Genomic DNA, 14,264 nt, shown 5'->3' on the forward strand with positions numbered 1-14,264 from the left:
ATATCTTTGCTATTATTTCATGAAGTTTTGTGGACTGTTCAAAACATTGGCAAAATCATTTTGTTTGTTTCTTGGTTAAATGGGAAGGAGCACAATTCAGCATATTTGTGACTTAACTTTTGACATTATTGATGAAGAATAACATGGGAGCTAATGGTAGCTACTTCAAGAAAGGATTTGTGCAGCAAACACAATTAGCATCCACAAGGCTTGATGAGATAATGCTAATTACTAGGCTACTGTGAGAGATTTCCAGTTGATTTTCAAATTTTCATTCAGAACTTTTTATTCCAACTTCACTAATTTGCAAAAGAGTCATTGTTCTAAAAAGGGTATCGCATGATAATAAGAGCAATTTCCGGTCCAAAGAGATATTGATTAAAATTGATGGAAATCTCCAGAAGATTAATGATAACAATTTTTGCAGACAATAAAATGGAAAATGCTCTGCTCACTTTAGCCTTGATAGTGATACATGTATGTCACTGTTCAGTATGACAGCTTCATGTAGATCAATTTGATACCAAGAAAAAAAGTTAAGTGAGTGAAATTACTTTCAAATAACACTCAACACAAATTCTTTGTCAATAAAAAAGATGAAGAACTATTTTTGAAAAGTAATTAAAAAAATGTTTATTTTGTCGATTTTTAATAACCATCGATTGCTTGAAGCTGTCTTCACTGAACAAAATGTATGTCCATAGGGATGTGTCTTCATCTTGTTCTCAAAATTGATTAGGTTCTACATTGCATTTGATAATAATTTAAATATGAAAAAAAGGAAAGCATAAAAAATAATACAAATATATAGTTTGATGAAGATAAAAATAAAGCTCATAAAATAATGTCATTTAAAGTTCTATGATTAAATTCAAACATAAGAGAACAAGATATTAAAAGTCCATCTTCTCAACTGATTGGAAATAGTCAAATTTAAGAAAGTTCATCGAGAACAACACAAAACGGCAACGATCAGGAAAGTTTCTCAAAAACCAGGAGCAAAGTCCTATGATGCCGCCATCTTAAAAATTACTAAAATAAAGGATGCGAAACAAAATTATTTTCAACCATGTCAATTTGTACAATTGTAAAATGGAAATTGAATTTTTAGAGTTTTGTAACTTCTAAAACTTTATTAAAACCGTAAATGGAATTAATTGTTGCCACCAGTTGAGAAGATTCTCTGTGTTGTGTCTGAATGATTGCTATGTTGACACCACACTCCTGCTTCTTTCTAAAGTGTTGCAATTTTACAAATTAGGTTAACAATGCCACTGCCCGAGTTATGACCAAAAAAACTGTCGCTGCTCCCACAATCCCAAATGGTAAGATCCGTATGTTGATTGTGTATGTCTTACTTAATACAAGTTAACGGAGAAGATTACACTTAGACCCTGCTAGATGACAAGTCCGGTGGTGTGAATGGAGCTATCTCAATTACACCCCAAAATTTTGAAAACGTGCGATGACCTTCATTTTTTATATAACTTTTTCTTTAAATTGTCATAGTCAGTGATGTGTTTATTGCTATGATGATCTAATGAGAAAAGTATATTTTGCAGCTTTGGAAATATCATTTAACACAAAGCATATATTTATTGGGGAAGATTTTTTTATGAATGAAAGTCGGTTACGCCTAGCTTTATAAAGCCTCCTTCTATATATTGGCAACACTTGATTATACCTTTCATATGTATTTTGCACCTCTAACAAAATCCTTGGACCAATTTCGTGTCCTGTCCCATTGTGCATGCAATGAGTATTAGACGGAGGAGTGTATAGCCATCATGCTATTGGGATTTTCATCTATCAGGGTCTTGTTGACTTGTTCTAATGTTAATCTGGAACCATGCAGCATGCAAGAACGGATGCAACTGATAATGAGGTATTGCAATGAGGAAAATAAAGATTAATAACTGTACCAGGTGTCATGATTAATTGATTTATTCCACCTGCCTGTCGAGGTAATGTCATAGTCTTGTTTGTGTCCTTGGATGGATAAAATATGGCTTTTTAGACTTTTTTTTTGTTTCTAATAATAATTTCCTTAGACTGTAGAAAAAAATTAACCTTTTGGAATTTTGACCAAAACTATGTTTGTTTTTGATGGATACTTGCATCATGGTAATTAAAATGAGGGAATATTTTTTTTTAAATGTTGGAATCTTGAGACTTTTATTTGAAATCTTCCTGTGATGAATAACAGTAATATGCACTTATGGTACTGGATGAGAATTTGGTGGTTATGTTTACCTCGGGATGCTTTCCGGGAAAGTAAAAATGTTGCTCAAACTTGCATGCTGTATGTCCAGTTCTATTGTGAATTTTCATGTGGAATTAATCGGAGACATTTTAATGCTTATGTAGGGGAAACATCATATTTATGTTTGTGATTGTTTTAAATCAATGTTTCATCTAAAATACATGTTAGAAGTAATTTATCAAAATGAGAAAGGCAACACTGAGTATAACTCATGAACATCTATTCCGGGGTTGAGTTGTATGTGCCAAAAGATAATCATTGCTCTCATACATTTAGTGGTATAATGGTCTTTTTGAAACCTTGATGTATGATCTTAAAAGCAGAGGAAACCGTGTGGGATTGGGAGCCTTTTTATGTGAAAATAAAGAGTAAAAGAACTCAAGATAAATCAAGGGTTTGGGTCCTGCTTTATGAGTCATTATGAAGCACTATTTTGTGTTAAAACTATTAAACAACAAAGGAGCGGAATTTCATAAAATATTGTTTAAGTAGAAACAGCAATTTTGGAATATTTTGTCCTTGAACAGTCAATAACTAAATCATAATAACAGTTATTTATTTCCCTAACCTTGTAGGGTAACGAGTATTTATTGGGATACACTATGTTAATACTGGTAGACGATTTTAAGATTCACCCACGTCTTTCAGACAATGTATCTTAACAACCACATATGCTTAGTTTTAGCGATATTGTTAGTCAATTCTGTCTACTATTCAGTTCCATCATGTAGGACAGTATCAACATGGAATCAATAAGTGGGTTCCAGCGACAAACATACTTTATAATTGACTGTATAGAGAATGATGTAGAATTTGGACAGGAGATCATTATCACAAGCCTGGTGTATTTGTGAGATTGTAGCATTGTGAATAGGAATCTATGGAATGTGGTAGTCATATTTATGTACATTTAGACCGACATTGTTACTGGGCACAGGACCAGCACATGTGCAGATAATGATATAGCACATAGAAGTCAGCCTCCAGTCCAGTCTGTTAGGGACTTAGAGGATAGATAATGATATAGAACATAGTAGTCAGCCTCCAGTCCAGTCTGTTAGGGATTGGAGGGAATTGGTTTAAAATATCCAGGGAAACTATTGTTATCTAGGACCGACAGCAGTGAAAGTGGGTATAGACAAGTTTAGAACATGGTCCAGTCATATCTGCTTAAGAGAATTAAATCTGTTGTAGGGGTGGGATAAGGCTGTAGATAGTCAAAACTAAAGGATGGGAGTTTACACAAGGGTAAGGTCTGGTACAGTCTGTAGTCAGTGAGGACTTCAGGAGTGGGATATAGACAACATTAAAGACCTATCTGTAGACTGATTGTGAGGTTTAGGCAATGGTAGGGCCTGGGACAGGCTGCAATTAGTCACAACTAGAGGGTGTGGAATTGGCAATGGTAAGGCCTGGGACAGGCTGCAATCAGTCACAAGTAGAGGGTGTGGATTAGGCAATGGTTAGGGCCTGGGACAGGCTGCAGTCTGTCAGAACTAGAGGGTTTGGAAAAGGCCATGGTAGGGCCCGTTCAGGCTGCAATCAGTCACAACTAGAGGGTGTGGAATAGGCAATGGTAGGTCCTGGGACAGGCTGCAATCAGTGAGAACTAGAGGGTATGGAATAAGCAATGGTAGGGCCTGGGACAGGCTGCAATCTGTCAGAACTAGAGGTTGTGGAATAGGCAATGGTAGGGCCTGGGACAGGCTGCAATCTGTCAGAACTAGAGGGTTTGGACTAGGCCATGGTAGGGCCCGTTCAGGCTGCAATCAGTCAGAACTAGAGGGTGTGGTATGGACAATGGTAGGGCCTGGGACAGGCTGCTGCCAGTGAGATATGTAGAAGTTAGGGTTTGGCAAGGGTAGTGCCTGTTAGAGGCAATAGTCATCTTGGACTTATAAATAGAGGAGACCGTTGACTGGGCTGTTACAGTCTGGACATGAGGACACAAGAATAGGGTTAGCTTACATGGCATTTAGTCAACAGTAGTGATTCATTTACACGTCTATAAAGAACCGTGCATGGTTGATAGACAACAAATGCTAGGATGAATGAAAACATTTAGCTTTGTGTCTGGTATACAGAATCCTCACCAGCATATAAAACCTTTACATTTATCAGGGATTTGCCAATGGTCTGATTTTTATTTTAAAAATGAACATATTTGAACAGTCTGTTATTCTGGGGTGGAATGTATTTCAAAGGTGCAGTAAAAGCACTGTCATTCAAATATTCATTGACACCATTTTTCAAGTTTGATTCAGTAGTTCAATTTGAAGGTTACAAATGAAATTTCTAGTATTTATTTTATAATTTTGATTGGCAAAAACTCTGTAGAATGGTTAAGAATGTAAGTGCACCTGTTCTCGCAGTGTGGTAATTAAGTTTCTGTATTGTAGGATTTCCCCAAGCAGTTGCAGGCAATCCCAGCGCTGGTATGTTGTCTCCAAGACAGGGGTTAATGTTATATTTTTGATTTCTAAGCAAATTCCTAAAATAAGATGGTGCCCACTACAAGCAATTGCTCAGTCATCATGCTGTTCTAGAGTCAGCAGGGTCTGTGACAAAAGATCCTGTAGAGGACAGAGTGTTATATATATATAAAGAAATATTCAAACCCTGAATATATTTACATTGTAATAATGTGTAACACATACCAGATAAGTGAATTATATTAACTGCTGAATATTCTATCAATACTAGATACTCTTCAAGGTTAATTCTTGCATTCTATGCAAACTATAACAAAAGTCTCTTCTCATTTGTCATAGACCCCTGAGGATCTTGCGGTAATGCTTAATTTCTACTGAATCTTTAATGAAAACGAAATGCTTGGCTAAGTAAGGTTCCAAGGATATACAATTTTGTCTATTCAAACAATTACACATATAATGGAGCATAATGAGCATCATGTACTTAACAGTCTTGTACTAATTTTTGGGATTGAACCGTGCATAAATAAATGCATTAGAAACTGTACCATGGAGTTGTGTGCCCCTTACAAGTGACAATGTTTCTGTTTTATATTTTGTGCAATCATGACCTATTTAGACAGCCCATTGCCGCTTCCTCATCCCCATATATGCTATACATATACACATTTTACACACATGTAATTCCTACTCATTTATGAACGATTATTTACTTTTTTGAAAGAACCGGAATCCTTTTTTGTAGTGTAAAGATTTGCAAGTGTTGTTTACTACTTCATATTATAACTTTGAATGGAGATGTTAGTAGTAATCACAAAATTATGTTAATTTGATTTCTTTTTTAAATGTTATCTGAATTTGTAATGCTGCATTATTGATTGATTGATGGATGGATTGATATGTAAATGTCCTAAAACTATGCAAAATGCATCATTATGATCATGGTTATTTTGACTGTTTTGTGTCCTGATGTGAACTCTGCCTGGATATCATAGATGGTCTCTTGCTTAGTCGTATTATCATCAATCTTGCATTTATATTATTATTATTACAAGAATTTATTTACATTTTTTTTTATTGAAATTTGATTTTTGCATTGAACCATGAAGGATTTGCATGAATGCCCCCGTACTTGTGTTCTGTGTTTGTCCTATTCGATACTTTCTTCCTTCATGTTAGCATCCTGGTTATTTCAGCTGCAGCATTACGAGGCGTTGCCTTGACCAGAGGACGGGCGGCAGCTGCCGTAGCCGCACGAGGAGCATATGCCAATGTAGCAGCAGCTGCAGCTGCTGCGGCAGCGTTCCGACATCCTACACCTTTAGCGGCCACCGCTACAGCACTGCCTTACGCAGCGTAAGTATGAGGAAGTGTAACATAGGCATACTTGGAATTGTAGGTGTGTACATTGATGATGGTGGAAGTAAGTATACTGCAACTAGGAAGGTTTGAAGCCACGACCCTGCCTTGACATAAACATATTACGTATTAACCAATCACATAGTCTCCCTCGAATCATTCATCACAATTTCTAGCAGAGAAACAATGATTCTATCTTAATGTCCTCGGAGAAAACCTGGACTATGATAATCAGAGTGAGTGAGTTTGCAATGCTTACAAGGTTCATGTCTACTGCTACTCAGTGATGATGTACAATTCTGCTCTTCTATCTTCTTTGTAATGGAATTCAGTTCTAGTCTTCTATTTAATAAAATACAGTTTTACTTATTCTGTCTTCTTTTTAATAGAATATAAACACAAAAGAAGACTTAAGGTCAAATTTGTGAGATTTTGATTGAGTAAAGTGAGATGTGATTGAGTATAGTGAGATGTGATTGAGTATAGTGAGATGTGATTAAAATAATTAACAGGCCCTTTTCAGTACATGCATAATGACACATAGAAACTTTCCAACACAGGAATGCACTTTAAGTAGATTTGAATTATATTTAGTTTCTATATTCATTGAATATTTTATTTGATATCATATGTCTTGTTAGTTGGGAAAGTATATTATTTGCATCATAAATTGTAGGATGTACCATTGTATTGCCAGTATTCTGTTATCCTTGTACCTTCTTCATGAAATATTCTTGGAAATATTACTTCTGTATAGGAAACATACTTAAGAGTATGTTATAACTATTACTTTAATCCTTATACACAAGAAATAAACAACTTGTATCCAGTGACAAGAGAAGTTTCATCTGGCATCCAAATTATGAAAGGATTATTAAATTATAATACTCTGGTTGACAAAGCTCCCTTCCTTTGATCTGGAATGATGAGGTTACATTACAACTGTTGAAGCAGAGATGTAACGTTATCTTGAAATAATCATAAACTTACTCTCTTCTGTATTGTAGACTTTGAGGATATAAGTTGTAGATGTGGTAAACTTTGGTATGCTATCTCTGTCAGATTATGAATGTTTGTCTGCATTTTTGGTGAAGTTTGCATTGTAGCAAATATTTTGCAGATCTGCTTTATGTTTATAGTAATGCATTTAAAGTAAAAATGACGAAAAATGTGTCAATTGTCAGATTCTGCCGAATGTTTGTAAGCGGAGGGTATTGTGAGTGTTTGTATCCACTCCTTGTGCACTGTATGAATTGATGGGCTGTTGTACCAGGACAGCCTGGGTCAAAGGTTGTAATCATGACACGTATGACATGTGGATGTTTTGCATGTTACAGGGGCATGTACCAGGACCCGTTCCTAGCGGCAACGTATGCAGCCGCTGAAAGATACCAGGTAAACATCCTCGCATGCACTTGTTTGTCTCTTGTCTGATTCGCTGACCTGTGGTTACATTATGGAAAGCTGTTTATACTTAATGAACATATGTTCAAGTATTGACCTGTGATCATCTTGTGTCATCAGGAAGGTTGTATATGAAATATTGTAAAAAGAATCTTAAACATCTCAAAAATAATCTCAAAGACTCATTTTGAATGATTCAACATGCCTATCATGAAAAGTTTGCTAAGTGTATGAAATAATTCAAATTGTTCTCTACAACTAAGGCCACTTGATTTATTAAGACTTTTCCAATCTGTTTTCCCCATATCTGGATTGACATTGAAATTCTTCTGTAATGAATCATCAAAAGTAAAGGGCTTTTGGTAGACATTTCAAAGCCAAAGTAATGGGTATTATTTTGATAAATTACATGAATTTAAAAAAGACATGTCAGCAAGTGGGTCAAAATCCAGAAATTGACACAAACCCCACCAACATGATAGCATGACATGAAATCATTATCAGTGTGTAAGTATTTGTATTACAAACAAATGTGTATGATGATGAATTTGTATGATTTGTAGCCCTGTCTGTCCGTTTTAAGGCATGATACACTGTATCGACCAATTGCATTGTGTTTTAATCAACATTAAAGTGTATAGATGGGCAATGTGTACAGAGATAAGGTCTTTTTATCGGGTCATGGTGACATGAATGTATACGAGTTTTGTCGTTTTTTGCTCCCCCAGTTGGTGACGACACAGCCCTACCCTACAGCGGCTGCAGGCTATGCTACCGCTGCCACCCGCTACGCAATCCCTGCCGCTATGGCTGCCACAGGAGCAACATATGCTGCCGCAGGGTCCATTCCGTAAGTTCAAATCATACTAGTTACTGAATTGCAGTTGTATTCCAATATCTGAACAATCGGGCAAGAATCAATCGCAGAATTTTTTTTTATCTGTCTCACTCATGTTTGATTAGTTGCATGTAGAATCCCAATAATCGTTTGAGAAAAGACTGAAAAAGACACTCTTTAAGAAGTTCTGATGCAGACAAAAACATTATTGAAATATTGCGTTAAACATCATCTATATTATTGTCATGCTTTTTTGCCTTTCAAAAAGCAGGTATGCCGGAAGAGAGTATGCGACAGACCCCTACCTTGGACACAGTATTGGACCAGTTGCCGGTTATGGAGTAAGTATTTACTTTTTATCAGAGATAGATTAAAGTTAAGCTAGAATTCATCTTGTGTACGGTTACATCTGTAGGAACAGTAAAAACAACAACACAAGACTTGTGACGCCTGCGTTGTATCCATGGAGATGAATTTCTCTCGACCCGTTGTATCCTGCTGGGATTCAATTTTTTTCGGTGGTGGTGTGTGGGGTGGAAGGGTGAGAACTAAGGTTGACCCAAGGGGCACCTAATGTGTAGCTATTCACAAGCAATGTCTGAAAACTGATCCTCTGAGACACATTTAGATGCACGTCTGGATTAGCCTCCAACTTATTCGATCTGATCACCTGCGAACATGTGACATGGGCTTGGAAGATGTTGGCATCACTGCATCAGGAAACTGAATGTTTGATGGCAATACAAATATAGATGATCGATTACATCACATCATTTCTGTAGGTCTGCTTATTCTATATTCAGAGTTTCATCATATGATTGTGATTTTGAGTATGGATTTTCATGTTCATGAATTACTGAATTGATATGTATTTATCACAAGTCAAAAAATATGTTTCATAAAACAAAAGTGAAAGTCTTTTTGAAAGTGAAACCATAAAAATTATTGTAACACTAAAGAAAGCAGGATAACAGTTTTTGACATTCTTTTGTCTGACGTTGCAGGCGACAATGTATCGTGGGGCCTATCAGAGATTCACGCCCTACTGATGTACTAGAGTTGATTGTGAGAGAAAGGATTGGAAAGGAGTGAACTAACAAAGCAGCGGTCATGTGATAAACTCTGCAGTGTTGTCATGTGGATCTGTGGAGTTGAGGTGGAGCTGCCGTCAACAGTATTCGCCCTATTTAACTCTTGAAGCAGACCAGACTGTGAAGTGCAATGTTCTCATCAGTGCTGAATTGGTGCTTTTTCACTTTATTTTGTAATATTTGATTGTATGTTTTTATTTTTAAATCAGCACTGATTTGAGATTTTGAAATACTTGCTGCCATTTTTAAGATTCTTCCATTCTGATCGGTTCAGTCCTTGAAACGCAAATCCCCAATGAGATCATAGGAAAATACCTCAAAGCTTCCATTGTGCTGAAACAGTTTTGTTGGATTTGTTTTTGGAGGATATTGAGGGAATTTAACTGCATCCACATGCAACTGTCAGTATTAAATCAAAATTTGTCAATATTGGATGCGATTGTAAGTTTGTTATTTCCGTTATGTAGTTGTGTTGTAGGTCAGACCCAGTATAAATGTAGACCTACCACCAGTCATGTGTGTTGTTGGACGATCAGAGACGGATAACTAGTATCCGTCTACCGTCGTTCTAAAGTCATTATTTATTGTATACAAACACTCTTATTTATTCATCTGTATATATATTATTAAAACCACTCAAGCGTTTCAAGGACTGAACAACGGTTATGCATCACTGATCGTGCTATCCACACCATGACCATGGTGCATGACTCTTGTTGACAGAATGTAGAATGAATGGTGGGGCCGTTTTGGGTCATAAGGATGGAATATATACTTATTATTGATGATGAATGTACATACTAAATACTCATAATGCAGTGAGCTTTATTTTGAACAAATGCATCTAGTCAAATTCACACTGTTTTACCTCATGCCAAGTTAAGGGGTGAATCATCCTATGTGAGCACTGGTAATGGTCACACACACTAGCGTCTTGTCGTGCTGTTAATTTAGGCCCTACCAATCAGTCATGTCACTGGAAAAAAGCAAAAGTGACTTTGAAAAATACAGCCTCAGATTAGGTATTGAATTAAATATCTAAAATCATCTCATATTTGTTATTACATTTCAAAATAGAAATTTTGTAATTCGGTAAATTTGATATTTGTTCAAAGATACAACATTGAGTTTACAATGATTTTCAGATGTTGATGGAGAGTCAAAAGCAGGAAATTTTATCATGACGTTTAAATTTATACTAGGGTTGGTATTTTGCCAAAGCGTATTACTCATAACTTCAATGCTAGACTGCATTTGATACTAGGTTATAATACTAAATTGATACCTTTTATTTTTGGCGAGATTTTAAATTTTGAATTCAGGTTTATTTGAAAAAATCTTTTTAATATTAGATGTATGATTGTAATAGGGAGTTATGGTAGGGCCAGTAGACCTGGAAGAGTATAGTACATCAATATTCTCAAGGTTTGCTGTGAACACAGCAGCAAGGGGCTTCCCATCTATATAATAATTTTTTCCATCACTCTTATGTGCAATTAAAACACTCAACATTTTACATACATCATTTTTTGGGATGGAGATGAGCGTAACGATGCTTGTCTATGCATGTTCATTTGAGTATGTAACTGAACTCTTAACATTCTGCAGCAAAGGTCAACCTTACACACTAGTCAAGGTCTAATCAAATTGAAATCAGCATCATAGGTCAAGGTCAAAGTCAAATTTGAAAGTAAAGTTGTGCTTAAACCTTATGCTAGTCCAGGTCAAATTTAATCTTAAATGCAAAGGTCAAAGGTGATGCTATTTTGGTGAGGTATTTTAACAGTGTCTTAATGCTTTTGGTTCTGTTTGAGAAATGATAAGAGATTGGTTAGTAGATCTTTTTTTTCTACAATGTATACATTTGTTTTCTTTTTTTTAAATGTTCTTCATCAACTCATTGTTCATTCACAGTTTCTTCCAGTATGCTTGTACAGTAAGCATGAGAGCATGGTGCTAGGAAGGGTTGGTACCATGAGCGGGTGAGCGTGAGAAAGGTTATTGAGATGTGAGATTGTGGGAGTGATACTGAAAAATATAATTGGAATACTAGTCGACTCTTATAATAGTTATATAATATTACAATGTTACTTTTCATAATTTAAGAAGTAAGTTCATACATGTTATTATTGAAAGATGTTCGTTACTGGAACATTCTTGCCAAAAGAAAATTTCTTGCCCTTGGTGTATTTTATCAATGATTTATTATCAGTTCTATTGTTAATATTACAGATATGCTTAAATTTCTACGCAATATTTTTTTTTCAAAGTTTGATCTGCCCAAAGTTTTTTGCTAAATTTTTCATTTTAAGTTTTCTCTTTTTATTTTAGAGATTTGTTGAAAGTATCACTTCTTTATTCTATTCTGTTAATAAAATCGTTCTTTCGATTAATTGAAACATCCTATATGATATTACTTAACTTTTTTATTTTGATAAGTCTGATACAGCTACCTGTGACCTAATGATGTAAAAACTGTCAGCATTATTGTGTGAAAGATTGTTAACATTTAAGATGACTCCTCCTTTTTTGTTCACACTATTTTACTGTAAAGCAATCTCATTTTGTTTCTGAGGGCAGAGCAGGTTTTATTATATATTATGAATATTGTATTCTTCCAACTTTTGTTGTCAAATTTTTATACATGTTGATATGTAAAAAGACTTATTGCACACAACATAAACTGCAAATTTGAAAAAAGAAAAGATGAATGTCCCATCTTTTTTTTTTAATGATGATAATCAAAATTTTCAGCAGATGTCAAAAATACAACAAGATTTTGTTAAAAGATGTGGATTGTTGAGTCGTGATTATCTCAAGGTGCAATAAAAAAACAAATTACAGAGCGAAGGAGTAAAATCTTTCGCTAAAGCAACAGTGAAAACACTTATGTTTGTGTTGGAACATTGTTATTTTGAGATTGCATTGATGGCGCATCTTTGGGAAACATTAGACATTGTGTACCGTAGGGCAACATGCACAGGTACTGACTGTTGGTTGAGAATGATGATAATATTGATATGTACATTTATTGTTTGTGTATTGAATTTCTCATCTTTTCTTCTTTTTTTAATATTCTGTTTTCATATTAATCATCTAATGTTTGTGTAGAATGTTAGCCTGGATGTACATTTGTGTGTATATATATACTACAACAATGGCGACAAAGACGACGACAGATTTTGTCTAGCTGTTGTTCGTCGAGTTGGCCAATTCCCGAGAGCTTCCTCGGAGAGAGAATTGGGCATGTCAGGGGCATGATGGGATGTGTCATACACGCATGATTTGAATGAACTACTGATATGAAGGTGAGAACCATTAATACAGCATGAGTGTCTCCGACAAGTTGAATGTGCTTCTTCCCCTGATCTCTGATTTGGTCATTAAGCAACGTTTCTGGCATGCCTTTTATGATAACATCTCTATTGCTTGTATACTGTACTTAGTTGACTCGTAGTTTGGTCCTGACAGGGGCCATGTAGCACCCGCGGGTACAGGTTAGGCGGGTCCCTCCCCAGCCCCCTCCAGGCTAGACCTAATAATGTAGACAATAAAATTAGCCAAATAGAGATATAACGTTTTTGTATATTAAGGCTAATCTTTATCGCAGTAAAATATTACAGGATAAGGCTAAATATATGGGGTTTTTTTGGGGTTTTTTTTAATTGAAAAATATTATTTATCAATTCCTTATTATTGATTATTTAATGTTATTTCGCAAGATCTGAGATTCATTTCAATCACTTAATTGGAAAGTGATCTTATGAAGAATTTAAAGATTGAATTGGAAAGTGATCTTATGAAGAATTTAAAGATTGAACTGCTTGTGTTAAAATGTCAGAATAAGGATCTGTTTGGTTTAAATTGTAGGTAGTGTTTTCGTGAAACATAAAAGAAATATGTATTGGATCTGTATTGCTGTGTTTATCTTGGTGTTTAAACGTGTCACATTTGGTGATATTATACACATTTGAAATCTCAGCAGATTTACTTTTACTTTATATCTTGTGTAAACAACTGTTTTTTCTCGTTATAATTAACATATAACCCCTGCTTATATATAAATATTTACTCCTTGACCCTCAACTCCTGCCCTGGTCTTAGTTTTGTACAGATGTAAAACTCAAAAAATATTTATTAATAATATTCTAGCACCTTGATATTTAGATTTTAGAAATTGTATACTTAAATAAGATATGTATATCTTGGCACTAGGTTGTTGCAAGGTTTAGATTTGTTTCTTTCACCCCATACCCCTTTCTCGATAGATGTACTAGACAGATTTCAGAAAAGCATCTTTTAGTATGTTATTTATAATCACTGAATTTCATAGCATCTGTCCTGCATGACGGAGGATACACCACCCTCCCAGTACTATATATGCTGGGTCCAAAGCTAATGTCCCCTCTGTTATAACCAATGATATTATCAACACTTGCTTACAATTTTCTCATATTCCACACAGTGTTGTATTGGTATTAATGGTTTAGATCAGAAAAAAAATTACAAAAAAAATACATATATATAAAAATATTGCTTCTTTTGTGCACATCATTTTGTGTCTTGTATGTAAATAACCTGACTGCACTTTGGAACAGTTTATGTGTCTGAATATTATCTTGTGTGCAACTCATAGATACAATAAACTGTTGTTCAGTGTACCATATAGTTGTATTACTCTCACTGCAGCCCTTAATGCTAAAGCATGGTTTTTCTTGCATTTTTGTATTATTCCAGAATGTAGAACATGTCATGTACTATTTATAGTAACAGATATTAAACCAGGGTCATTCTGCAGCATCATGGAAACATCTTTGCATATGACCTCTTTGACCCCTGAGAATGCTGTTCATGAAATATGCATGCAAACATTGGCC

At 35.2% G+C, this 14,264-nt stretch overlaps 1 protein-coding gene across 12 annotated transcripts in view; it reads left to right on the top strand.

The window, feature by feature from the left end:
* LOC110465231 (RNA binding protein fox-1 homolog 3-like) overlaps positions 1–14,048 on the top strand; it is a 109,934-nt gene extending 95,886 nt beyond the window's left edge. For 11 of the 12 annotated variants that reach the window (XM_021520914.1, XM_021520916.1, XM_021520917.1 and 8 more), the window contains 7 exons: positions 1,262–1,325; positions 4,663–4,698; positions 5,892–6,051; positions 7,392–7,449; positions 8,178–8,308; positions 8,568–8,637; positions 9,301–14,048. In XM_021520914.1, the coding sequence (XP_021376589.1) occupies positions 1,262–1,325; positions 4,663–4,698; positions 5,892–6,051; positions 7,392–7,449; positions 8,178–8,308; positions 8,568–8,637; positions 9,301–9,345 (564 nt within the window). In that variant the 3' untranslated portion in view covers positions 9,346–14,048. The remainder of the gene's footprint in view (positions 1–1,261; positions 1,326–4,662; positions 4,699–5,891; positions 6,052–7,391; positions 7,450–8,177; positions 8,309–8,567; positions 8,638–9,300) is intronic. The other variant, XM_021520915.1, reaches the window with a different exon arrangement.
* The last annotated feature ends 216 nt before the right edge of the window (positions 14,049–14,264 follow it).

This window comes from Mizuhopecten yessoensis, unplaced genomic scaffold (genome assembly GCF_002113885.1).
Source record: "Mizuhopecten yessoensis strain PY_sf001 unplaced genomic scaffold, ASM211388v2 scaffold11065_1, whole genome shotgun sequence".
In the NCBI taxonomy this organism is placed as follows: domain Eukaryota; kingdom Metazoa; phylum Mollusca; class Bivalvia; order Pectinida; family Pectinidae; genus Mizuhopecten; species Mizuhopecten yessoensis.